The 27,196-nt window shown below is 43.1% G+C and overlaps 1 protein-coding gene across 4 annotated transcripts; it reads left to right on the top strand.

Annotated features, from left to right (window-relative positions):
• The first annotated feature begins 1,751 nt into the window (after positions 1–1,751).
• RBM5 (RNA binding motif protein 5) lies at positions 1,752–26,958 on the top strand. Of its 4 annotated transcripts, none has more exons than XM_059076806.2 (25): positions 1,752–1,882; positions 3,239–3,308; positions 5,809–5,974; positions 6,744–6,899; positions 10,557–10,626; positions 11,116–11,189; positions 13,644–13,727; positions 14,718–14,778; positions 15,553–15,618; positions 16,438–16,598; positions 17,048–17,145; positions 17,749–17,836; positions 17,988–18,065; positions 18,149–18,221; positions 18,899–18,984; positions 19,363–19,447; positions 19,660–19,751; positions 21,600–21,761; positions 22,623–22,772; positions 22,855–22,926; positions 23,511–23,690; positions 24,009–24,083; positions 25,104–25,201; positions 25,279–25,408; positions 26,266–26,958. In XM_059076806.2, exons 2-25 carry the CDS (start codon positions 3,292–3,294, stop codon positions 26,389–26,391), a joined length of 2,448 nt encoding a protein of 815 aa, XP_058932789.1. In that variant the 5' UTR covers positions 1,752–1,882; positions 3,239–3,291; the 3' UTR covers positions 26,392–26,958. The 4 variants fall into 4 exon arrangements, with proteins under 4 accessions (XP_058932789.1, XP_066900260.1, XP_066900261.1 ...); XM_067044159.1 differs by lacking the exon at positions 26,266–26,958 and adding an exon at positions 25,793–25,912 and having other exon boundaries at positions 1,768–1,882; XM_067044160.1 differs by lacking the exon at positions 26,266–26,958 and adding an exon at positions 25,756–25,882 and having other exon boundaries at positions 1,768–1,882.
• Positions 26,959–27,196: the final 238 nt, after the last annotated feature.

Here is a 27,196-nt window from a genome sequence, read left to right as displayed (position 1 = left end):
TTGCGGTGCGTGGGTTTTCTCTCTCTAGTTCTGGTGTGCGGGCTCCAGGGCACGTGGGCTCTAGTTGAGGCACGTGAGCTCAATAGTTGCAGTGTGCGGGCTTAGTTACCCTGTGGCATGTGGGATCTTAGTTCCATGACCAGGGAATGAACCCACATCCCCTGCATTGGAAGGTGGATTCTTTACCACTGGACCACCAGGGAAGTCCCCCTTCTACTTATTCTTAAAAGATTTCTTTTTATTCAGAAAGAAAAGAGTATAAGTGTGGTTTTCCACATCTAATATCTTCCTCTGCCCTGTCACGGTCTAATTATTCAATCTGTATATGTGACCGGAAAAATCAGTTCCACTAAATCTACATCTATAAATAATGCCAGTGGGCAAGTTATGCTAACTGGATACTTAGAAATACCACCATTTGACTGATGAGTGAGGGTCCAAAATATCTCTCTCTGAATTGCTGAAGGATCCCTGGTTCTTTCCGCCACAAATGTTGCACTTTTAGCTTTGGTAGTGGATTCATTTGTTCATTCAACAAATATTTACTGAGTGCATACCATGTGCCTGGCAGCAGTAGAGGCACTGGGGATATAGTAGTGAACTAAACAGACAAAAGTCCCTCCCCTTCTGGAGTTTACATTCTAGTGAATGAGGGCGTGGGCTCAAATTAAACTTACTAGTTCAAATCCCAGTTCCACCACTATATTTTGGAATCTATAGTGTGACATTTTAGTGTGGCCTACTGTCTCTCTAAAACAAGGACAGTGATAATAGCTTTAACTAAGTGAACTGCAGTTGAGCCAGCTAGAAGTGGTCAGATCCAAGATATAGTTTAAAGGTAGAGTCAACAGGATTTGCTGATAGATTGAGTGCGAGGAAAAAAGGAGTCATGGATGACTCCAAGGTTTTTGTCCTGAGTAACTGGAAGCAGGGGGTTGCTAACTATGGGGTGGGGAAGGCTGTGAAGGAGACAAGGTTGGCTTTTGGCTGTGTTAATTTTGATACTCTATTAGACGGCCAAGTAGTAACTGTTAAATTAACCCTGGAAGGACTTCCTGGTGGCGTTAAGACTCCACTCCACGGTCCCAATGCAGGGGGCCCAGGTTCAATCCCTGGTCAGGAAACTAGATCTCATATGTGTGCCACAACTAAGAGTTCGCATGCCACAACTAAGGAGCCCACGTGCGGCAACTAAGGAGTCCTGGATCCACAACTAAGGGGCCTGTGTGCCACAACTATGGAGCCTGCCTGCCACAACTAAGAACCAATGCAACCAAAAATTTTTTTAAATCCTCTTAATTTCCATAAACCTCAATTTCCTTAGTTGCAAAATGGATTTAATAACCACCTCATAGGTGATGAAAATGAAAATAGAAATTTGTAAAGCATGTAGCCCAATAATCTAATCTAGCATTCAATAATGCAATAGGCGATAGACCTACATTCCTTCTCTTAAAGCCAGATTAAACGTGATGGTTTACACCGCGTCGGTGAAAGAAAACTGTACTCTCTAAGACCCTTGTAGCAAAGCAAATAATTACTATGCCTAATAAAGGTAAAAGCTCTGATCCGTAACTGCAAAAGGCAGACTGGATATTAGGCCTGGGTTTTGAAGAAAGGGAAATACGCAGGAAATTGACACAGGGCGTAGTTAAGTGACAGGTTGCCTTAGCGACCACACTACCCAGCAGCCCTCGCGCAGCCAGACCCCTTCGCGGATTGGACACCTCCATAGGAAGCGTGGGGGGGGGAGGGGATAGGCGCGAGGTACTGTGGGTAGGAGACGGCCGTCGACGGAGGCGCCATTTTGTGAGGCGGCCGTACCCTGTTGGAATCCCTTGGCAGAAAACCGCTACTGCTGCTACTTCCGTCCTTCCTGGAGGTAAGTGCGGCGGCCGCCCGTAATAACCGGCGGTTCCTTCTGTTGGAGCAGGCCCTGTAGAGCCTCCCTGTCAGCCGCGGGCGGCGGTCGATCCAGCTCCAGCCGGATCTCTCGAACGGCTACCGGAGGCATTGGAGAGCCGCGCCCCTCCTCCCTGCTAGCGCTGTCAGCTTTCAGAGAGCGTTCTCCCGCCCAGCCCTAGGCCCGCTTCTTTCGAGCTCTGAGTGTGCCCCTGTCGGGACGTGTTTCCGACTACCCAGCTGAGCTGGGTAGTTACCCTGAGCTGAGCATGAAGCCGTCGTTTGTCCCTCGGTTACTTCTCAGGGGCTCCCTGACAGTCTCTAGCCGTCATCGCCCCGCAGCTTGACCTGAATCAGCCCTCTCCGGAAAGCTGTTCGGTGAAGGCTGATCTGCGGACTGGGAACCTCTTGGGGGTCGGGAGGCGGGAGTGCAAGCAGGAAGAGATAGCCGGACGCCTGAGTTGGTCGCGCAGGCCGTGGCGCCGCCATCTCGGCCGCGACACCCCGCGGAGGTGGGTCCGGGCACTGCCCAGGCGATGAGGGGAGGCATCAGAGATTCTGCCTAGGGCCTGGTTTCTCCCGGATGGTTCTCTTCCATTTATTAATTCAGCAAAGGTTCGTTGAGCGCCTGCCTAGAACAGGCGCCAGGGACGACAGTAAGTAGTTTCTTGGACCGCGCACGCATCGAACGGAGTCTAGCTCTGTGATATTTTATCACCGCCGGTGCGCAGCTGAGCCAGGCTGGCCACCTCTGGAACCTGTGGTGATTATTGTTACCTAGGAATTAAGTCGTGTGGAGGTTTACCCTTGTTTGAGATAGCTTTGGATCAGCCCGTTGCATTTTAAATGGAGTAGATTTTCAATCACCTCAGCATCGGGCTTCTGAAAGGTTAAGTTTTTCATAAGTAATTTTTGAATTTCGTTTCGCTCCTTGTATTAATACAGACACTTTGATTAATGTTTTAACGGTCAACTATCCCAATGCTTTGATTCAGAACACAGGGAGCTGATTGCAGCTGTGCCCTTTTTGCTTTGTAATCCTACAGCAGGAGCAGGGAAGAAACCTTCTGCTCGTATCCTTTTATGGGTTTGTTATTGAATGTGGAATGTAATATTTTTTACTGTGCTTCGCCTTCCTGCTATGCTCACTGTTAACAAAACGTTAGCTTAATTTTAATGTTGACAGTTGGTCCCCGCTTCCCTCCCCACCCCCCCAACCTTAGATAATCACTGTTAATGGTTTAATGAAATTCCAATCTCAGTAGTGTTCCAGCTATGGAACAGTTGACTACGTGATCTCTCAGATTTGCAGCAACCTATCTCTTTTGTCTCCTAGGAAAAACAAAATTTGAACCTTTTGGAGCAGTGTGCTAGATCTTCAGCAGGACAATGGGTTCAGACAAACGGTAAGTTATTACTGTTACATGCCTTTGATCTCAGCATTTCAATGGGGACTGAGCTATTTGTTAAAAATTGTTTATCAAACAAATATTTGAGTGTCTGTTTTGTGTCCGGCATTGCTGTGAGCACTTTCATGATACTTGCTCTCACAAGCACACAGTTTAATGAGATAATTAAAATACTGTGTGAACTGTGCTATGTTAAAAGAAGTTGAGGGTGCTGTTAGAACACTTAGGAACATGTGTTTTCTTGGAAACGGCCAGGAAAGCTTCCTGGAGAAAGTATTCTCTAAGGTGAAGCCTGAAGGGTAAGAAAGAATTAGGCAAAGGAGGGCTGGGTGGAATAGTAAGTCATGAGGGTTCCTGGTGTGGATAACAAACAGCTTCTGGAAGAAGCTAGGAGATCATACTGTCTGTCACTTTGCGCAGTACCTGGGCTGTAGAAAGCAATCAGTGAATGCCAGTTCTTGTTATTATCCCCTCCATGACAAGATGATCCAGATTTATAGAGCTGAGAAGCTTTGGACCATGGGTTACATTTTTTTAAAAAAAAGAAGAAAGAAAAACTGCTAAAGAATTAGTAAAGAATTAAGATGGGAGCATTTGACTCCTGTGTCATCTGTGGATTCTCTGACTCAAACCATTTGATTTAAACACATAACCTTTATTTATTCATCCAGCTGCCTCCTTAATATTGAGTCCAGTCCCAGTGATAGATCAAATTAATGGCCCACTGGGACTCATGAAGTGTTCATGTCACATGATATCATTGTTTTAATGCTTTGTCAGTAGTCTGGTTCCAAATAAATTAACATTTACCGTTTTAGGGTCTCTCATCTACATACTTAACATTTCAGAATAGTCCTAGACTACTTGTTTCATTTGTTTCTTTTTATGAAATTTGTATACTCTAAATGAGGCCCTTATAAGCCTTCTCTTTGTCTTGTCCTTACATAGTAGTTTTATGAACCTGGTAAACAATTTATGAAAGAACTATTTATATCTGTGGTCAAATGGGTAAGCCTTTTGTTATTAGGTTTTCCTGTGAAGCCCAGTGCTGCTCAGTAATCAAAAATAAATCAGGGGCTTCCCTGGTGGTGCAGCAGTTAGGAGTCTGCCTGCCAACGCAGGGGACATGGGTTCGAGCCCTGGTCCGGGAAGATCCCACATGCCACGGAGCAACTAGGCCTGTGTACAGCTGATGAGCCTGTGCTCTAGAACCCGTGAGCCACAACTACTAAAGCCCATGCACCTGGAGCCCGTGCTCTGCAACAAGAGAAGCCACCGCAGTGAACGGCCCTTGCACCGCAGCAAGAAGTGGCCTCCGCTCACCGCAACTAGAGAAAGCCCTCACACAGCAATGAAGACCCAATGCAGCCAATCAATCAATCAGTCAATCAGATGTTATAGGAAATAATGTTCTCTGATGGTGCTAGTTATATCTAACAAATGAACTTGGTTAACTGCCTAATGGGGAAAAAAGACAGGTTATCCAGTTTGTTGGTCCATTTCTCAGTAGGGAGATACCCTTCAGAGCAGATGAGTCAGGACATGTCCTCCTTTGTAATTGAGTGAAATGCTAAAACAGTTGACCCCTGAACAACATGGGTTTGAATTTTGCAGGTCCACTTATAGGCAGATTTTATTCAATAAATACAGTACTACATGATCTGTGGTTGGTTGAATCTGCAGATGCAGAACTGTGTATACCAGAGGGCTAACTGTGGGACTTGAGCATCCATGGGTTTGGTATCTGCAACAGGTCCTGGAACCAGTCCCTGGCGGGAACAACTATAATTTCATTCTTCCAGTCTAGATTGATCACTAAGATCTGAAATCAGAGATGAAAGAGGTGATGTAAAGGCCACAGGCTTGGGAAAATGCAAGATGAACTTGGGCAGCCAGACTCTCTCAAAAATATTAAACCCATACATTTGATAGCTATATATATATATTTTTAGTATTCTAATCTTTTATTTATTTATTTATTTATTTATTTGGCTGTGTTGGGTCTTCGTTTCTATGCGAGGGCTTTCTCTAGTTGCAGCAAGCCGGGGCCACTCTTCATCGTGGTGCGCAGGCCTCTTCACTATCGCGGCCTCTCTTGTTGCGGAGCATAGGCTTCAGACGCGCAGGCTCATTAGTTGTGGCCCACGGGCCTAGTTGCTCCGCGGCATGTGGGATCTTCCCAGACCAGGGCTCGAACCCGCGTCCCCTGCATCAGCAGGCAGACTCTCAACCACTGCGCCACCAAGGAAGCCCATGATAGCTATATTTTTACATTTAGTATGAATTCCTGAAAACTACCTTTGTACTTAGGGACATAGCTGTTTTCCCAGTCATTGTCTTTGTAAATTGGAATTTGGTGATAAATTTTAAGGGATACACTGAACTAGTTGGATATCTTATAAACGGAGATGTGGGTTGTGTGGTTTTTCAACCATGTTTTCTAAAGGGACAAAATGTGATTTACTGAAGAGTAAATGAAAATTATTTTCCATGGCAGAGTGAGTAGAACAGAACGCAGTGGAAGATACGGATCCATCATAGACAGGGATGATCGTGATGAGCGTGAATCCAGAAGCAGGAGGAGGGACTCAGATTACAAAAGATCTAGTGATGATCGGAGGGGTGATAGATATGATGACTACCGAGACTATGACAGTCCAGAGGTGAGTGACCAACAACTGTTTATAGAATTGTTAGAATTATGAATTATATGCACAGAACCTCCAAGATTCTTGAAATAAGCATATCAAGTGTGGAAATGTCTCAAGAGGAGTATTATATTCAAACTCTTTATTATTCTGAAATCTGAGTCAACTATAACCCTCAAAGACAGAGCCCTGTAGTCATAGAAATACTGGCCAGGGTTTACTTAGGGCTCACTATGCACCAGGCACTCTTTTGAGCACTTGACTTACATGAACTCATTCAGGTCTCACTACAACCTTATAAGGTAGGTGTTATTTTCATTTTAAAGGTGAGACAATTGGGGCATAATTATATACCATCCCTTTGCCTCAGATGGTGTTTCTAAAAGTTGTAGTTTAACATTGTAGCATAGCTTTTTTCACATTTCTTTCCATATGCATTAGCTTTGTTTAACAGTAATTGTGCAGCCCACATAATTTTGCACTGTTTTTTTTCTTATGCATATAATCATTTTAACAGGTAATAGTGTTTCATTGTGTGTTGTTATACTGTTTGGTGAGTTGTTAAACCATTCTTTCTGAACTAAATGATTGTTGCCAGGTTTGGGGGTTTCTGTTCTTGTTTTTGTTTTATGCTGTTTTAGAAGATGCTGCAGTGAACATCATCATGGAGTTCTTGTATTATCTCTATTCCTAAAGATAAATTACTACAAGCGGAGGGACTGGATCAACGGGTATAAATAAGCCCAGTGTGATTTGAATTACAATTTTCTTTATTGTAAATCAGAGAGAACGTGAAAGAAGGAACAGTGACCGATCCGAAGATGGCTACCATTCAGATGGTGACTATGGCGAGCATGACTATAGGCATGACATCAGTGATGAGAGGGAGAGCAAGACCATCATGCTTCGCGGCCTTCCCATCACCATCACGGAGAGCGATGTAAGGGGAACCAACAGTTCTAATGAGCAATCCAATAGGCACAATGAACTTTGCGCTTCTACCATTATTTTCTTGTGTTACTATATCTCAAGCTAATATCTAGTGAAATACATTTCTGTAATTAGAGTGGAGTTCTCTCAACTTGATTCACAGATCTATCATTTGTATTTAGGCTTTGAAGCTCAATGTAGAGTTTTCAGAAGAACTACAGGGAGCAGTTATTCCTTCAATAATAGCTATTAGAAGGTAGCCAGTACGTGTTTATTGAATTGGTTACTTACTCGGTGAGGGTGTATCTGTAAGAACATTTTATGATTTGGCCATCCTTTGATTTAATGGAAATTATATTATCCATTTTAAACTTCTGAAAAGCCACAGGCTTTTCAGAAGTGGCTCCCCACTTCTCCATCTGGTCAACTACGGCCTTGGTGTACTGGGCACTGCCTGATTTCCAGTGGTATCTCTGACCCTTACGCATTCCTTCCAGCCACATCTACCACTTGCTTTTGCTGCACGCCACTTTGGACATGTCCATCATTCTACCAGTGTGCCCTTTTTTTCTCCTTGAAGCCCTCTTTCCTTCCTTCCTTCCTCCCTCCCTCCCTCCCTTCCTTCTCCTTCCTTCTCCTTCCTTCCTTTCCTCCTTTCTTCCCTTCTTTTCTTTCTTTCTTTTTTCCCTCGCTCCCTCCCTCCCTCCTTACCTCCCTCCCTCCCTTCCTTCCTTCTGTCTTTCATTTGGGAGGACAGCTCTGTGCTGCATGCAGGACCTTAGTTCCCCGACCAAGGATCAAACCCATGCTCCCTGCAGTGGAAGCACGGAATCTTAACCACTGAACTGCCAGGGAAGTCCCTGAAGCCTTTCTTGACCTACCAGGTGGAATTTCTTAAGTGTATCCCCAACCCTTGAATGCAGGAGGCTGCTCAGCCAATGTTGTTTGTGAAATTAATGTGATGTTTTGAAATACATTTATAAAACATGCATTATGCCAGTATCTATTGTCTTGGAGTATTCAGAGTAATATTCTGACTAATGTTTAGTGAATTTTAGAGCTAAAGATAAGTACTGAGTTCACACAGCCTTGGTCTTCTAAACATTGGAAGTGACAAATGTGAGATGGGATGTTAGAATTAATAATGGGTATTTGTGATCCATAGCACACTTGCTACACTGTGTACTGCTATGCTATAGTGATGCAGAACCATGGATCCTGCCTCATAAAAGCTTAAGGATGAATAGCTAAGGTCAGCAGATAATGAAGACAATGCACAGTAGAAAGGGATAGGTGTTGGAAAAGGTCTTGTTGAAAGTGGTTCTGTGGAGTAACTCTGGAGGATTCTTTAAGGGAGCTGAGTTAACTGGTCGAGGGCAAGGAAGCGCTCCAGGGAGATTTTAGTTGAGCTGATTCTTGGCGGATGGAAGTGTTTTGGTCTGGTGGAGAACTGAGGATGAGATGTGGACTGGCCCAAATCAGCTTGATACGACTGAAATCAAAGGCTTTTGGCAAGAGAGAGGTGGATGGGAAGGTGCTTTGGGGGCCAGTGATGGAGTCTTTGAAAGCCCAGCTAAGTATGAAAGAAAGCTACTGAGGTTTTTACCTGGTAACAAAAGCTATGTAGGTTGGAATGGTAGGGGGTAGAAAGAAGGCAGAGCTCAGCTCAGGTAGCAGCAGTCATGAGCATGTGGAGTAGGGGAGGAGGGGATACAAGAAATCTTGCAGGAGTCAGTTGAGGAAAGTTTACTTGTTGATCATACTGTCCCCTTGAGTCTTTTAGGCCTGTGGCCCTGGGAGCGTGCAGAAGAAGTGGGTGGCATGGGGAGAGCAATGCCTTAGCTGACTCTGTGGGCACTCCCTTTTGGTAATGAAACAAGATTGAAATGCTTATTTATTTCAGGCTTCTGAGAGAACTAGAAGTGCTTACCTTAAGAAGGCAGGTTTTCAAAATAGACTTTCTGAGGTTGCCAAATTTTTTGCAGTATTTGTAGAAAATTTGCTTATTGGGATCTTTAAAACATTTTAAAATTATAGTATTTAATCTTCTGAATTTGTTTATCACTTTCAGTATTGCATTTTATTTTAGTCCCCCACTGACATGTGAACTCTTAGAGTAACTGTCTTTAGTTAATTATGTTACTATGTATGTTTAGTTAATTATGTTACTATGTATGTTACTGTGTCACTACTTTTATAGAAACTGTTTTTAGTTACTCTGGTGACTGATTTTTTTCTTACTGTGTTACCAAGCATGAACTTGAGTCAGGTGGTTGGGTCTGGCTCAGTGTAGCACTTCTCATACATACTCTTTATGAAAAAATAGTCGATTTTCCTTATATTTGTTGTGGTAGTTGCAGTCTGTAAAGGCACTGGGGGTATGGAACCATGCTCTTAGGGGAAATACAAAGTTAGGTTCCTGTGAGCCTCTGGTCACAACATTTTCATTAACAGATCAATATATGACTTTGTTTCGTGTGTATTTCTGTTTAGAGGTGCCTTATTTAATATATGCTATTGATTCATTAGCACTGAACTCACAGCACTGTAACTTATGTCTGAATGAAGCTTTTCTAATATATTTTCCTTGTAAGGGACATCACAGCCTTCCTTCTTGCATTAGGAACACTAGACAGCACTTCAGCACTGCACTTGGAGAGCCATTTTAAACAGTGAAATCACCAACAAAAAGTACAAAAATGTGAAAAACTTGGCACTAAACAGACTATGAGTAGGACACTTGTTTAGGAACATATACATCAGGTGACTCAAATTTTTTGCTACTCTGCACGTGTCTGCAAATGGCCATGAAAGCACTACAAGTATTGATTTGGAGTTAACAAATTTTAATGCGTAGGCAAATCCGCAAGTGCAGAATCCCCAAATAATGAGGATTGACTGTATATAATCCTGCAGCCTTTACACATAATTATGGAAAGTGGAGGCCACTAAGAATCTTGTTTCACAGATTTGACCCTGGTTTTCTCCCTGGGAGTATCACTGCCTGGTATGATTGATAAAGAGACTAATGTATTTATTAATGTATTTTGCCTTTTGCAGTAAGGGTTTGATCTGACATCAATAACAAACCTACCAGCCAGAAGTCTTTCTACATGCCCAATTAATGTTTACTTTGATTTTACTAGGAGCCGAAGAATATTATGAGCTTTGTTAATTTTCACCATTAATGTAAATGTAAGGAAGCTATTTCTTTAAGATATTGTGCAAAAAATATTTATCTTAAGGGAGTTCCTCATTTTTTGGCATTGATACTTGGTTGCATACTTCAGAAGACAGTGACATATCGTCTGCATTTTTTAAATCTCATCTTTCTCTCTGGTCCTTTAGTAGAAAGAACAACAAGATTAGACTAAAGGAGGGAGGCATACCATGAGCAAGACTGTGTATCACAACATAAATAATTGTGCCTGAGGAAATTCCCAGTCAGCATATAAAGAATGCCTTCAAATCTGTTACAGTACATCAGTTTCTATGAGAAGTGTTCCTTCTTTTATTCTATTTTTAGAATAATTACATTTTGATGATAGAAGCTAAAACTTGGCTAATTAAGCAGTTAATGTAATCCCTAGTCTTTGACCTCTCTTTAGTGTGGAATAGTTTGTGGCTAAAGCTTTAACTATAAATGTGTAAAACCCTGTCTGTGCAGATTCGAGAAATGATGGAATCCTTTGAAGGCCCTCAGCCTGCGGACGTGAGGCTGATGAAGAGGAAAACAGGTGAGAGCTTGCTTAGTTCCTGCTGTTCTGGTTCTCTTCCCCATTCCCACCTCAGTCCCTAAAGAACATCCTGATATCCCCAGTCTTCAAGCACATGAATTCAGAATGAAAGGTTTGCCATGGCTAAGGAATGTGACTGTTTGAAAACGATGTTAGAAAGCATCTGAGGACCTTTTTAAAAACTTTGTTTTTAGGGGCTTTTTTTTCCCTTCGGTAAGTAGTGATTTATAAACTCCTTGTTTGACTGTTTGTAGTCGGTTGCATGGTTACTTTTTAAGCGTGGAATCAAATCGAGTGGCATTTAGTTCAGGCGGCTTGGTTCCTTGCCATGGCAAAGTATCAAGAAGATCCCCAAGTCAAGTCACATTTGTAAAGCTGCTTCCCAATTGGCTTTGTCACGCAGTGTTGAAGCAGTGGGAGAGAGATTCACCTGTTATAAAGGAACTGACTAACACGAGTATCCCGTCTATATCTGAATGCTGTCTCTAGGTGTAAGCCGTGGTTTCGCCTTCGTGGAGTTTTATCACTTGCAAGATGCTACCAGCTGGATGGAAGCCAATCAGGTTGCTTCACTCACCAAGTCTAGATATTCATGAAAATGGAACAAGTCTGTACAATTTTTAAAAAAAAAGGTTGAAGGAGTGGTTTGTTCCAAAGGAGTGACTTTAAAAAAAGAAAAGCTTTGTATATATTAAAATTGCTGTTACTAGAATAAATACAGTACCAAGCACTACATTGCAGAATTTGCTCTGCCTTTAAACATGGCTACCTGGCAGGGCCTTGTTAACCACTGAATATTTGTCTGGTAGTTGTCAAGACATCTTTAATATTCCCCTTTTCCTTACCTGATTATATTCCTATTATGTCCATTGAGAGTAATCTTAGATTATCCAACTCTCGATTTGACAGTGAAGAGAATATAATTGAAGTCTGCTACAGGCATTTTGTAAGTAATTTTTTATTTCGCTTGGAGACTGTAAGCTTCCTGGAGGCGTAACTGCTTACATGGGTCTTCAAGGACTATATAAGGACGTAGTGGAATTTCTGAACAATAAGTCTGATGAGATTAGCCTGGGAGCTGGTGTCCTGCTGCTGTCTGATCTAGTTAGAGTGGCATTATCATTCTAATCTCCCTGAGAATGCCTTTTGTAGTCTGTTCAAAGCAAATCATTGATGATTCTTTAAGAAGCATTAACTGAAGTGTTCTACAGTTTGTCGAGATAATGTTCAGTGCTTGGCACTTAAATAACGTTTTTTGCCAGAACTCCAAAGCACAGTATTGAATGCCTTAACCAAGTGCATTCTGGGAAGTCTGCTTAACTCATTATGTTGCTTCTCTGCAGCATTTTATGATTTGTCACTCATAAATAAGAGTTTATTCTTTGATGACTTATTATCATTTATAGCAAGACTCACTAATGAGGGTATCATTTTGATTGACTTGTTAGATTTTTAAGCCTCTCATTTCCTTAACCCAGAGGTGACAGCCTGATCTTATAATGGTAGATCTTCATTCATTTCATACCATGGACACCATCCTAATAAAATTCAGGACATGGGCAAGCTTCATGTGAATCTGCTTTCTTTACATGACAGCATCTTTTAATATGGTGGATGTATCAAATGACTTGCTTGGGAGTTTAAAACTCCTAGGAAGTTAAAACCTGTAAGACACTTAAAAATCTCCACAATTTTAATGTATACAAAGCTATGTTAATGTGTAATATTTCATTACAGTTCAAATTCACTCCAGAAATAAAAGGCCAGTAGGATTAGGGACTCAGTGATAGTTTGGAGTCTCCCCCAGCACACATCCCTCCTAGTGGGATGATCTGTTGACATATCTCCCAGCTTCTCTATTTTTGCTTCTTTACAACACAGTGAGTGGATGGCCTTCAGCTCTTTCCCTCTTGGCCAGACATGCAGTCTTGTCTTTAGATATTGCAGAGACAACATTCACAGCATGTCTTAACTCTTCCAGGATTTGCAAGAACCAAATTACTCAACAGTATGTATGTTTAGAGGGGTTAGACTCCTTTAAAAAAAATTTGGATATCTAGCCTCCTACTTAAATCTGTTCTGGCAGTGTCAGAACATCCTGCTCCCTTCCCCTCCCCCCCAAAAAAAGAAAAAGAAAAGATGTGCCTGTTAAATGAAGGCTCTTTGGGGGCAGGTGCTGGGTATACTCTTGGTAGACTCATTCAGCTTGGAGTTTTGACCTTTGAAAATTAAGTCCTTTTTAGTCACATGGTTGACTTGAAGGATGAGGTGATATATGAACATTTACAAACTTCCTAACCCCCTGAAGAAACTTCATTGGCCTCCTGGTTACTCATCTTGAAGGAGAGTACCATCTATTTCAGTGAAGAACACATGTGTCACTCAGGACATCACGTGGTGCACTTGGCAGGAAGAAATCTCATTTAGCTGTTTTAGAGTCGATGGCATTCAGACTAGTTCCTCCTGAGAAAATTGTAACCAGATTCCCTTTAAAAATGAGTTCCCCTCCCATTGTCCCCCAAAGGACACATCTGAAGCAGGAATTTGGGGGAAGGGGAAATGTAAAGGCTTTCACTTTGCGTAAGGATGGGGGACTGGGGAAAAAGTGAAGCGAAGCCCAAGGACACCATGCTAAGGGCTAAAGTAGGAGACAACCTCAGAACTGGGAGAGTTGTGTCTTCTGCTTTTTGAAATAGACTGTCACTCTCAGGCAGCCTGTCAATGATGAATGTTAGGACTTCTGTCTCTGCTGGAGACACGGCCTGGTGCATGTCAGCGTTTAGTGTGTGGCAGCTTTCTCAGCACTCCCTGACTCCGTTTACCTTTACTCCGCATCCCATTCTCTTACTGCCTATCTGAAGGATTGGATGGGCAGAGTATAGGTGGCGGTGGTTGGTCCTCCCCGTATGTTGTCCATTTAATTCCAGAGCACTGATTTTTCCGAAGTGTGCTCTGCCCTGGGAAAATGGACACATGTTCCTCACAATGGGAATAACTAATTACTTCTTTTTTTACAGAAAAAGCTGGTGATTCAAGGAAAGCATATTGCAATGCATTATAGCAATCCCAGACCTAAGTTTGAAGATTGGCTTTGTAACAAGGTAAGCATGCATTCTTCCCAAATAGACAAAACTCTTTTGGGGTTTTGTTGTTTTCTGTTTGTTTGTTTGACTGTCCAAACAGGAAACGAGTAAGTACACAACCACCAGCTTTTATCATAAGGTGATTTTCGTACTTTCTGACTTTTCTTGGGTCCTCCTGAGTAGGTATTAGAGGACAGAATCCCTCAAACATGAGAGATTTTGTTTAAGATCCTGGTTCTAAGCCCAGTGTTTCCATTAAGATTTTAAGTTTATTTCACTTTATGGTTTCTTGAATTCTAGAGCTCTCAACTTTTGGCAATTTCTCTCTTTTTTTTTTTTTTCTTTTTTTCTTTTTTTTTCTATTTATTATTTGGCTGCATTGGGTCTTTGTTGCTGTGCATGGGCTTCCTCTAGTTGCAGTGAGCGGGGGCTGCTCTTCATTGCAGTGCGCAGGCTTCTCATCATGGTGCCTTCTCTTGTTGCAGAGCATGGGCTCTAGACGCATGGGCTTCAGTAGTTGTGGCTCGCGGGCTCTACAGCACAGGCTCAGTAGTTGTGGCACACGTGCTTAGTTGCTCCACGGCATGTGGGATCTTCCTGGACCAGGGCTCAAACCCATGTCCCCTGCATTGGCAGGTGGATTCTTAACGATTGCGCCACCAGGGAAGTCCTTATGGTGCTCTTCTGATATAAGGGAGAACTTTGCCAGTGGCTTGCTGTAGGATTTTGGGGTGAACTAAAACTTTTCCCCAGCTTGATAAAAATGGAATTCTACTTCAGAATACATCAAAATTTGTTTTTCTTGGGAAAATTCACATAGTAGTAAAAGCATTCTAAATTTTTAGGTTAATATCCCTTTATCTTGGATACATGGCATCACTTTCTGCTTTTTTTTGTTGTTGTTCCTCACTGGGACTTGCCCATGGCCCTCTTGCTCTAACCCACATTGTTACTAGTAAGCCCGGCCTACTGTGAGAAATAACCAAGATAAAACTTTTTTTTTTCCAGTGCTGCCTTAACAATTTCAGGAAAAGACTAAAATGCTTCCGATGTGGAGCAGACAAGTTTGGTAAGCCCAGATTCAGCTGTTTGGGAATATGTATTAAACCCTGACTAATTGGATTGTTTGTGAACCTAAGGAAAAGTATGGGTTGTAGGGCATTTAAACAAGTAACCTATATATTTTCCTTAAACCTTCTTACCTTAGGTTAGATAGATCCTGCTGATGATTGAGAGTGCAAATAGTTCTTTTATGTTCCAAAATTAAGTCTGCTCGCCTTGTTTACATTCTGCATCTGCTTTTCTTTAGTATAGAGGTAATGTCAGTCCTCCACTGGCCCAATTTTTGCATTCCACATTTAAAATCATGTCAAAATTAATAAGGTTTTACTATAGCCACAAATGGTTAAAAAAGAAAAAAATAACTGCTACATTTACTTAAAATTAAAACTTTGGTATTTCAATGTTTTTGTTTGTTTGTTTAATTTTATTTATTTATTTATTTTTGGCTGTGTTGGGTCTTCGTTTCTGTGTGAGGGCTTTCTCCAGTTGCGGCAAGCAGGGGTCACTCTTCATCGCGGTGCACGGGCCTCTCACTGTCACGGCCTCTCCCGTTGCAGAGCATAGGCTCCAGACGCGCAGGCTCAGTAGTTGTGGCTCACAGGCCTAGCTGCTCCGTGGCATGTGGGATCTTCCTAGACCAGGGTTTGAACCCATGTCCCCTGCATTGGCAGGCAGATTCTTAACCACTGCGCCACCAGGGAAGCCCCTCAATGTATTTTTTATATTGGTTTGTTGTTTGTCTTCAGTTACTGATTCTTCCTCTTTCTTTTCTTTCTTGTAGACTCTGAACAGGAAGTGCCCCCTGGAACCACAGAATCAGTTCAGTCTGTAGATTACTACTGCGATAGTAAGTTCAAATGTAATCTTTTGGCCGTTATGTTGGAAATTGACCCCCATTTGATGTTTTTGTTCCCTACCCTTTATTTATTTGTTTATTTTGCATTTATTTTATTTATTTATTTTTGGCTGGCGCTGGGTCTTCATTGCTGCGCACAGGCTTTCTCTAGTTGCGGTGAGCAGGCTTCTCATTGCGGTGGCCTCTCCTGCAGAACACGGGCTCTAGGCATGAAGGCTTCAGTAGTTTTGGCACGCAGGCTCAGCAGTTGTGGCTCGCGAGCTCTAGAGCAGAGGCTCAGTAGTTGTGGTTCACGGGCTTAGTTACTCCGCAGCATGTGGAATCTTCCCGGACCAGGGCTCGAACCCGTGTCCCCTGCATTGGCAGGCGGATTCTTAACCCCTGCACCACCAGGAAAGTCCCATCCTGCCATTTTTAATGAGGAGCAGTAGCTTCAGGTTGCCTCATAAAAGACTGGTTTTTAGAATCTTCTCCATGTCAAAGTGTGAAAGATATGCAATTGACCCTGGAACAACATGGGTTTGAACAACATGGATTTTTTCAATGAATGCTATAATAGTACACTATCCTCTGGTTGAATCTGGGGATGTGGAACTACCAGTACAGAGGGCTGACTATAAAGTTATATACAGATTTTTGACTGTGTGGCTGGGATGGGGGTGGGGTCAGCACCCCTAATCCCCCTGCATTCAAGGGTCAAATATGCTAGAAACCTCCCAAAATGGATTTGTTTGTTTGTACTTGAACCTGCCTTGAAAAGCATTGGTGGTGGGAATGCATGTATCTGTCATTTGTCTCATTCACCTGCAGCAATCATACTTCGAAACATAGCTCCACACACTGTGGTGGATTCCATCATGACAGCACTGTCTCCCTACGCGTCCTTAGCTGTCAATAACATTCGCCTCATAAAAGACAAACAGACCCAGCAGAACAGAGGCTTCGCATTTGTGCAGCTGTCTTCTGCAATGGTGAGATGTTCATTGAATCTTTCCTTTTAAAAGAAACTGAGATTTAAGAGGCAAATGTGGTTCATCCAATTGTGATACTGCGTGTAAGGCTCCTGGAGCCCGAAGTTAAAGACATAAGAAATGACAGTTATTACAGTGGTAAATTACAGGCTGATGACTTCAGTAAGTGGTAAAAATACCATATATACCTGTAGATAACTGAAGGTTGAGCCATAGTTTTCGTCCTTTCATCATGCTTTGTTTTAGACTGTTTTAGCATTTACTCTTTTAATAATACTGGGTACCTTCATGTCCTGGAGGAAAGAGGGCTAATTTTTTTCTCATGATTTCATATCCACAAATAAGAATGAATTGCTGTTCTTTTTTTAATATTTCTTTGACTGGGCTAGGTAGTAGAGAGAGATTTTCAATTACATGACAAAATTGTATTTCTTCACATTTTCCTTCAGGATGCTTCTCAGCTGCTTCAGATACTACAGAGTCTCCATCCTCCTTTGAAAATTGATGGCAAAACTATTGGGGTTGATTTTGCAAAAAGTGCCAGAAAGTGAGTGGCTTCATTGTCCTTACTTCAAACTGCTGCATCTGTGTGCTTGTCCAGGGATGCTTTGCTAACTGCACTCAAAGCCCATGTTCTCTACATTGAGACACTATCCTTCCTGGTTGGCTGGGCAGGACACAGTTGTCTTCTTAGAGCTTATTCCCTCTGTCTCAATAACCAGTTGCCAGAAAACTTCAGAGCAGGACAAAGAGAGACATGGCAGATGGGTTGAGAATAAGTGCTATGCAAACTGCTTCAGGATGGTGCAAACCCATCTGGATATAATTCTTTACTTCCAGAACAACATGCAGCTTCATGTATATAGAGCTTCATTCTAGCGATGTAAATTTCCCCTTTCTAGTATCATTGCTCATCCAGCAGACACCTTATTAGATGGAAGAGTACAAAGGAGAATAGAAATACTATAGGGACACTTGCCCACTTAGGGCTTTGCCCATGGGAACCCTTCCTCATCTGAAATGTGGCCTTGCTGGCATTAGAGACCTTCCAACAAAGGCTAGAGTGAATTGCTGTTTTCTGGGTAGTGTGGGGTTAGTGATTGGAAACATACTGAGATAGAATCACATGATTGGATCATTGTGGTTTCAGAGACTTGGTCCTCCCAGATGGTAACCGGGTCAGTGCTTTCTCCGTGGCTAGTACAGCCATTGCTGCCGCTCAGTGGTCTTCCACCCAGGTAAGATGGAGGATCTTTTTGCTCAAAGCAGTGTGGTGGTGTTGCCTGGATTCACAGAAGTAACCTCTCCAGCGGTGCTTGCCTTGGAAGCTCTCCAAGGACATTTCAAAAACTTGATGTCTGTGTTTCCTCTTCTTTTGGTATTTTGTAGTCTCAGAGTGGCGAAGGAGGCAATGTTGACTACAGTTACCTACAGCCAGGCCAAGATGGCTACACCCAGTATGCTCAGGTAGGTAGATTTGACCAACATCCAACTTCTGGTCTCCAGAGGGTTTCTGAGAATAGCAGCTTTAATGGTGGACTCTTCTACAGTACTCACAGGATTACCAACAGTTTTATCAGCAACAGGCTGGAGGATTGGAATCGGATGCATCATCTGCATCAGGTAATAAACTTCATATTCCCTTTATTTTTGTTTAAGCAAATACAATTGAGGAGATAGAACTAGATGTTCTCATTAGACCCAAATAAATCTATGAGGGCCATTTCCCTGCAAAACTTGGGGATAGGACACATTCAGGGTTGTCACCACATGCCTAAGGTCCTAGGGGAATATTGGGATTGCTCGTGTACATCAGGAGCTGATAAGAAGCTCTTAAGACCATGTGATGAGTGTTCATTCTTGGAATTCAATATTTTCCCTGTCTGTGTTGTTAGGAATCATGGGTGACCATGTAGGTTCAGGTAAGCAGATACGGTGTGGCCCTACAGTCGTCTGGTGTCCAGATATTAATCAGAAGGGTCACTCTAAAAGCTTATGCTTCAGTTTTTTGTTCTAGAATTATAAAGGTGTGGCAATTAAATCTATTCTCAACCCCAGAGCAGATATGGAGACTTTCTTCTCTTCCTTCTTCTTAGCCATCATAACAGAATTTTTGACTTTGTGTGTCACATTCTAGTAGGATTATAAAAATGAAAATATCATAGGTTCAAGAGTACTTATTGAGAATTAGGTTGTTAAGAACTGACATATGCAAAGATGCTAGATTGGGCATTACAGATAAGGTTGTTTGGCTTAGAGTTCAGTGCGTTGGCTCTTCTAACTCCTGTGTTTATTATCAGGCACAGCAGTGACCACCACCTCAGCGGCTGTAGTATCTCAGAGTCCCCAGCTATATAATCAGACCTCCAATCCACCCGGCTCTCCGGTAATCCTGTCATTTTAGATACAGAACTGGTGACTGTTGGGGAAGCTTTGTGTTGCCATACTAGTATTATCTTTTCCTGCTGTATGAGCTAGGATTGAATAATACACACACATTCCAGTCTCACTTCTCTGTCAAATATTATTAGATAATAAAATAATTTTGTGTATATATTTTAAGTGCAAGATTCCAAACAGGGTGTATTTATACTATGCATGCTTCGACTTGACCTTTAGGAAGAACGTTGTCAACACGTGTTTTGCTCAAGGATTGCCTTAGATCATTGCTACAGTGGGTCTGTCAGGGGGCCCTATTGCAGTGATTTAGTTCTCTTGAGAGACTTTACAGTTGAAATTATATTGAAGCTGCTGTTCTTTCCAGACTGAGGAAGCACAGCCTAGCACTAGCACAAGTACACAGGCCCCAGCCGCTTCCCCCACTGGTGTAGTTCCTGGTACCAAATATGGTAAGCCAAACCTCATGGGGCTGTTGACAGTTGGAAAGTCCTAGTTGTTGTCTTTGTTTAATAAGAGTTCCTCTCCCTTTGTGGGTGTCAGAGGGACACTTGGGGATGTGAGAGAACACCATTAAGGCCTGCTGCATCTCAGTGGTTTAGAATTTGAAGTAAAGCCAGTTTCTTACCTGGAATGACTGTATGCTGGATTTTGTTTTTTGCAGCAGTGCCTGACACGTCCACTTACCAGTATGATGAATCTTCAGGATATTACTATGATCCGACAACAGGGCTGTACTATGACCCCAACTCGCAGGTAATTTAAGGGTTAAAATACATGTTTTGAGGTATAATGTACATATGGAAAAATGCATGAAACTGACATGCAGTTCTTGCAGTTCTTTGAATGTTTACATGTATATGCGTTCATACATATACCAGCACTGGGATAAGAATGAGAGCATTCCTAGCACGCTGGACGTTCTCTGATGCCTGTTGCTATTCGGTCAATAACCCCACCCGTAGCCACTATTCTTACTTCTAAACCATGGATTATTTTGTCAAGTTAAAATTTATAGGTGACTGTTAACCTTCATGTAAAGACCTAGATAGAAATTTTAATTGTAATTTTTTTTCTTACTGTGTATTTTTTTTAGTTGAGATAAAATTCATGTAACATAGAATTCACCATTTTAACCATTTAGAGTGTTCAGTTCAGTGGTATATTCACAGTGTTGTGCAGCCATCATCACTATCTAATTATAGAACCTTCTCATCAACCTGAAAAGAAACCCTATGCCCTATATATTAAGCAGTCACTTCCTAATCCTGTCCCACCCCAGCAACTGCTGTCTGCTTTCTGTCTCTGGATTTGCCTATTCTAGACATTTTGTGTAAATGGAATCAGATATGTGACCTTTTGTGTCTGGCTTCTTTTACTTAGCAACCCTTTGTATTTTTGAGAGTAGAAATTAGCAGATGTGTGGAGTGGTATTTTATTTTTGGTGGTGTATATAACTTTTAAAGAGGAAAAGAAACATTAACACCCCATAAATAAACAGCTATTTATGACCAGGAGCCGTATGTATATATAGAACAGTAAAAATAAGTGCTTTTAACAGGAACTTGGCATTGAGAGCTTGTGGTTTCTGAGAGTCAGGTGTGAAGCTGTGTGGGACCTGCCAAGCAGGCTGAGCCTGTGCATGGTTCTTCCACTGCTCTTGCTTGTGAAGTCTGACCTTTCCCAGGCCATTTTTTTTCTTACTGTGTATTTTTTTTAGTTGAGATAAAATTCATGTAACATAGAATTCACCATTTTAACCATTTAGAGTGTTCAGTTCAGTGGTATATTCACAGTGTTGTGCAGCCATCATCACTATCTAATTATAGAACCTTCTCATCAACCTGAAAAGAAACCCTATGCCCTATATATTAAGCAGATATTTCTATGGCCGCTTCTTGGCGGCCATAGAAGTTGTGGCTCCTGTGTCTGACCCTCACCACCTGCCCTGGAAGAGATAACAACAGGCATCTCTCCTGGGTCCCTGTTAAGCAGGTAGAGTGATTGACTGAAGAATAGAGAAGAGGAGAGATAACTGCTACCTATTCTCTGTTGTGGTTCTCCCCACAAATTTCAGATCAGGTTCCTTCACATGTCACCTCCTTCCAGACTCCGGAGCTAGCCTGTTGCAAACCTGTTTGGTTGCCTGGGTGTCCACAGGCAGGATTCTGTATGGTTGAACCCAACAATGAGATGTTAACTCGTCATGGAGGACATATGAGATAAAGCTCCTCCTGAACCACATGTTCTGGCCACTTGGTTTGTGTAAATGGTCTGTCTATGGAAAGGAGTCAGACACGTTTCTCTTTGGGTACCCTCCAGGCCCAGGGATTAAATTAATGGGAACTAGACTCTTGAAAAGAAACTACACTCTACTTTAGCCCAAGAGGTTTCACACCTCTTGGCTGGTTCTTCATCCTCACCTACACCAAGGTGTACAGCACCTCTTATCTACACAGAAAATATTACTGGTCTGCAACATGCTTTGTTTTTATGTTTAGTTTTTTTGACAAAACAACTTTGATGTGGGTTTTTACAAAATTCTCCTTGAAGTTAATGGTTCAACACAGCAGAAATCTGCATTAATGGTATTTTTTTCCCCAGTACTACTACAATTCCTTAACCCAGCAGTACCTGTACTGGGATGGAGAGAAGGAGACTTACGTGCTGGCTGCAGAGTCTAACTCCCACCAGCAGACGGGCCTACCTCCTGTAAAAGAGGGGAAGGAAAAGAAGGAGAAACCCAAGAGCAAAACAGCACAGCAGGTAAGATCATGACCCAGCCAACAGACCCATCTTTCTCTCTGGGATATTGGGCTTAATTTTTATGTTTTTTTTTGTCGAGGGGGAAGCAGGGGGGCAAAGCATTTATATCTGCTTTATTTGGATTCTTTAAAATGGGGCCACACATGTTATTTATATCAAGTTTGTAGAGCATTTTGCAATTTTTTAGTGTTACCATATGTTGTCTGTCAGTTGCCTGTGTACTTAGGGGAAAAAAATCCTGAAAGACTCAAAGACTTTTTTTTTTTTTTTTAATATTTATTTATTTGGCTGCGTCGTGTCTTAGTTGTGGTACGCGGGATCTTGATTGCCGTGTGCAGGGTCTTTAGTTGAGGCATGAGGGATCTAGTTCCCTGACCAGGGATAGAACCCGAGCCCCCTGCATTGGGAGCAGAGTCTTAGCCACTGGACCACCAGGGAAGTCCCTGAGATTTAGGTTGTATAAGGCTGTATGGGGTTTCCAGTGCCTTTCTGCGGTTAGAAGAATTCACTGAAGAGTTCCCTCTGATGGAGCAGCAAGAAGAAAAGAGTCATTAATCAGCCTGCATAGTGCAGGAGCCTGCTTGAGTCCCAGCTTCAGTCCAGGGAGGAAAAGTCATTTATACAGGTAACTTCAGTGGGAAGCAGATAGAGACCATCCATAAAAACTATTTATGTAATTTAAAATACTTTGACTTTTGAGACCTTTAATGATTTTGGTTGTATGCAGTATCTCATAAAGGTAAGGGAAAAAGGGGTTTTGTTACAGTTTGTTACAATAATGGCTAGTTTTCATGGCATAGGAGACTGTTTTCTAAGTTCCTCTACCTAAGTGTATTTTTTGTGATTGTTGTTTGACTTTAGATTGCCAAAGACATGGAACGCTGGGCTAAGAGTTTAAACAAGCAGAAAGAAAATTTTAAAAACAGCTTTCAACCTGTCAATTCTTTGAGGGAAGAAGAAAGGAGAGAATCTGCTGCAGCAGATGCTGGCTTTGCTCTCTTTGAGAAGAAGGTAACAGTAGCAAGAATGGCCTTACTTCATGAGGGGAACTTAGGTAAAATTTGAGGCTTATGACTTGTTCTCTGTTTCCCAGGGAGCCTTAGCAGAAAGGCAGCAGCTCATCCCCGAATTGGTGCGAAATGGAGATGAGGAGAATCCCCTCAAAGTAAGGAAGTACCACCAGAGTTTAAAGACCATATCTGTGCTTTGTGTCTCACTTTGAAACTCAGCTGCATCTTGGCTAATGTGATTTCTACTTAATTGGTCCCTGTCAGTGGGTATTTGGAGCAGCTTCTGCACATAGAATCCATGTTCAGGGCTTTGGTTTCCCTGTGTGAGTTGAGAACTGGAGAGATGGAGCAGGGAATGAAGCCCAAATTCCTGAGCTCAGTTAATTGAGTTTTATTGCATTTGTAAATAGAGAGTTTTACAGACTGGAAAGAGAAAATTAAGACAAGAAAAAAACATGTTTTATTGGTAGATACTAATGTGGGTGGGCCATTACTCTGATCTTTTGTATTTGGGGTTTTCAAACATGGTCAGTAGTTTGAGAACAGCCATCCGGGAACTCTTCTTGGGGCCCCAAGAGGGTTGGTACCAGGAGGCTCTTGAGCCCAGCACTGGAGGACCTGGCTGCTCCACTCAGTACGGGTAATGGGCGTACTCTCACAGCTTGGATTAGGCATTACTTTTAGCCATGCTATCTTCCTGTTGTACATTTCCAATGACCCACCCTCCTTTTGTCCCTAGAGGGGTCTGGTTGCTGCTTACAGTGGTGACAGTGACAATGAAGAGGAGCTGGTGGAGAGACTTGAGAGTGAAGAAGAAAAGCTGGCCGACTGGAAGAAGATGGCCTGCCTGCTCTGCCGGCGCCAGTTCCCAAACAGAGATGCCCTGGTCAGGCACCAGCAGCTCTCAGACCTACACAAGGTGGCCATGCTTCTCTGAGCTGATCTGAGGCAGGGAGGGGAGGCAGCAAGATGCTGTGAGTGCCCTGACGGTAGTGAAGTTTCAGTAAATACCTGTATTAAATGATTGCCTTTTAGAAGGCTGCTCCTGGTTATAGTATGTTCTAGATTATAGAGTGGAAAGGACTGTGGCAGCTCTGTATGCACCGGGCTCTGGCTTTCATGCTGTAGTGTAGTGAATTGGGCTTTGACTCTTAGAATATAATAGATACTGATAATGTTGTGATATCTCAAATTAGGTAGGTGTGAATTCTTACTGTCTGTAAAATCTCTCGTACAGCAAAATATGGACATCTACCGACGATCCAGGCTGAGCGAGCAGGAGCTGGAAGCCTTGGAGCTGAGGGAGAGAGAGGTGAATGGGGGTCAATGTGCTGCTAGAGTGTCTTGGGGTAACTGCCTTTGGCTTTTATTTGTAGCACTTGTTTCAGGCCCCAGGGGCAGGGTAGGATTTGCCACATACCTGTCACCTGGCCATTGTGGCTTATGTAGACTGCACCCAACTCTGTGCGCTTTATGAGCCCTGCACTGACCCTTAATGAGGGTGCTCAAGGCTGCTCACAAGTCCTGAGTGCCAGATACTTGCTGGTGAAGTATTCTGGATTTTAGCAAGGAGAGAGTGAGCTCATTTGGCTTGGCCAGGGAAGCCTTTGTGAACAATGAGAGGAGCTTCAAATGAGGCCCAGGGAACAGCAGGACACAAGATGATTGCAGGTGATGTGGAAGGAAGCAGTGGGCAGGAGAAGCTTGGGGGGCCACTAATGGGCGATCATTTGGTAGTTGATGAGGCAGGTTGAGAGCCAGCTGGGTAGGGTTTTAAATACAAATAGAGGCCTATCGGTTAGAGATTAACCAGTGAGCAAGTTACTTGAAATTTCTCACCCCAAGATAGTATCTGTAGTTAGGGCTTTTGCTTTCCTGTTTTTTCCCACTGTTTACTGTGCCGTCTCCCCAGGGACTGTAGAACAGGTCTCTGGAAGTCTCCTTGGCTCTGTCTCCCTGGAGGTTGGCCTGTCCAAATGCTGAGGGGGTACAGCAGCTCTGCCCTCCTCTCCCTCGAGGACCTTGGCAAGCTGTGCCCACGCCCAGCAGGCTGGTTGAAGACCTTGACAAGAGGTGACTCATTAAATAAAACTGGTTGTTGGAAACATAGTTCTACCCCAGGTTCCACACACAGTTCATCTCTACAAACCTGCCGTTTTGGATATGACTGAGTGCAGCGAGGGAGACAGGGCATGTGGTATTTGAGAGCACTCTAAAAGGCCAAGCTCCAGGTGAAGAAAGCACTTGAGGTGATAATCTTGAAGTGTGGGTGCATGAGACTGCTACAGATTGAAGTCTGAATATCTCTAACCATGTTTGTTTTCCCACATAGATGAAATACCGGGATCGAGCTGCAGAAAGACGGGAGAAGTACGGCATTCCAGAACCTCCAGAACCTAAGCGCAAGAAGCAGTTTGATGCTGGCACTGTGTATGTGTTGTGCACATTTTCCACTTTGTGAGCCAGGTCTCTGGCTTTTTAAGTAACTGTGTGTTTGCCACTGGCAGGAATTACGAGCAGCCCACCAAAGATGGCATTGACCACAGTAACATTGGCAACAAGATGCTGCAGGCCATGGGTTGGCGGGAAGGCTCAGGTTTGGGAAGAAAGTGTCAAGGCATCACAGCCCCCATTGAGGTAAGCAGTGGCTTGCAGGCTTATCCCAGAGATGAGATTGAAGCACCCAGAGGACCTAGGACCCAGTGGGAGTTGTCTTCTCTGCAGCCCTCCCATATTTCACGCTCCTTTTAAGATGTCAGTGGAAGGAATGGGTGTGGCACCCTACTTGATTTTTCTGGTCTTTTGGTATCTTTGGGTAAAACCTACCTTCTCCTAAGGGCTGTGTCTTCCTATGTCCTTTGTTATAAACAAACCCTAACTTAACACCAATTCAGACCCGTGTAGCTTAGATTGGATTTTTAGAAAGGTACTGTGCTTTAATTTCTAAGTGATTTTGCTTATGTATAAAACAAATTATAATTTAGTAGGGTTTCCATCCATGATAAGAAATCCTTTACTCAGAGCCCAGGAGCAGAGGCCCTCAACCACTGACCTTCTAGACAAAAGCACCGCCAGTGATTGCTCCCTCTCTGACCCGGCAACATAGCTTAGGTCAGACTCTTACTGTTGATTTGTGCAAGCGAGTTCTGCTGACTTCAAGCTGTCCTGCTGTGATCTGTGCCCAAAATTACCAGACCTTCCCTGGGCTTCAGTGCAATGCTTTGTGCTTTGGGGCCCTTAAAATGCTTGCTGAACAGGCATAGGAGTAGGGGAGGGTATGGTTCTATCTGCCTGTCTCCCTTACCTATTTGATCCCTTCAGTCCTTAAACCTACTCTAGGTCTCCAATATAGAAATCCATGTCTTCATTTAAAACTTCCTCTCCTGTCTTCCAGAGGGTGGTCCAACTCAGTAGGGAGTGGGTTAGATAAGGGGGAGAGGGAGCAGTCCACACCCTACCTGCCAGCTGCTGACAGCAGTTTTATCCCCCCCCAGGCTCAAGTCCGGCTAAAAGGAGCTGGCCTAGGAGCCAAAGGCAGCGCATACGGACTGTCTGGTGCAGATTCCTACAAAGATGCTGTCCGGAAGGCCATGTTTGCCCGGTTCACTGAGATGGAGTGAGACTCAGAGAGAGGATGAGAGAGAGAAAGAGAGAGAGAGAGAGAGGGAGAGAGAGGGAGGGAGGGAGAGAGGGATGACAAGGAGCTCCAGAGAGCACAAGGAGTGCTCCATCTCTTGAATTCACTCTGACCACCTTTCTCGTTAAGGGCATGCCTTGTGCTGTTAATAGTTTTTAGGGCAAACCACTTCATTCTGCAAGGTTCTCCCACTTAAAGGAGTTCCCCTAGTATGGGTTATCTGGTGAATGGCCTGCCTTCCTGCCAGAGGGCTTGTGAGCTGGCCAAGGGGACAGTGGGTCTTTTATACTTAAGTGTACATAGTGTAATTGTAGTGTGTTTTACATGTGTAGCCTATGTTGTGGTCCATCAGCCCCTTACATTCCTAGGGGGTATTGAGATGCCCTAGGGTGGTATGTAACACCAAAGCCGCCTGTCATTTGTTGTGCTGTCTTTTCTCGGCAAAAGCCTTGTGTATATTTGTATATTACACATTTGTACAGAATTTTGGAAGATTTTCAGTCTAGTTGCCAAATTGGGCTCCTTTACAAAAGAAATACCTTGAAAAATGCGTGTCTGTGTCTCTTTATTCTTGGGGTGATGAAGGAAGTGTGTGAAAATTCTTCATGAAAACTCCATCATAACTGAGTCGGCCTTTCCACTTCCTAGGCCTAAGTGAGTGCGAGCACTTGGGCTTCTTCATTTTTCACAGACTGTATCCTAGACCTGCGGGGGGTAGGCATGTTACTGCTCTGTGAGGAAGAGCCTCCCTGCTTTTGGCCACAATACAGGTGACCTCTGTGCTGAGG

This window comes from Kogia breviceps, chromosome 10, assembly GCF_026419965.1.
Source record: "Kogia breviceps isolate mKogBre1 chromosome 10, mKogBre1 haplotype 1, whole genome shotgun sequence".
NCBI lineage: Eukaryota > Metazoa > Chordata > Mammalia > Artiodactyla > Physeteridae > Kogia > Kogia breviceps.
Note: the sequence above shows the minus strand (reverse complement) of the source record. Positions and strands in the feature narration are given on the sequence as shown.

Coding starts and splice junctions, on each gene's coding strand:
- RBM5 (XM_059076806.2), top strand. Junction 10,627..11,115: donor GCTGATGAAGAGGAAAACAG/GTGAGAGCTTGC, acceptor TGCTGTCTCTAG/GTGTAAGCCGTGGTTTCGCC. Junction 24,084..25,103: donor TGGAGCTGAGGGAGAGAGAG/GTGAATGGGGGT, acceptor TTTCCCACATAG/ATGAAATACCGGGATCGAGC.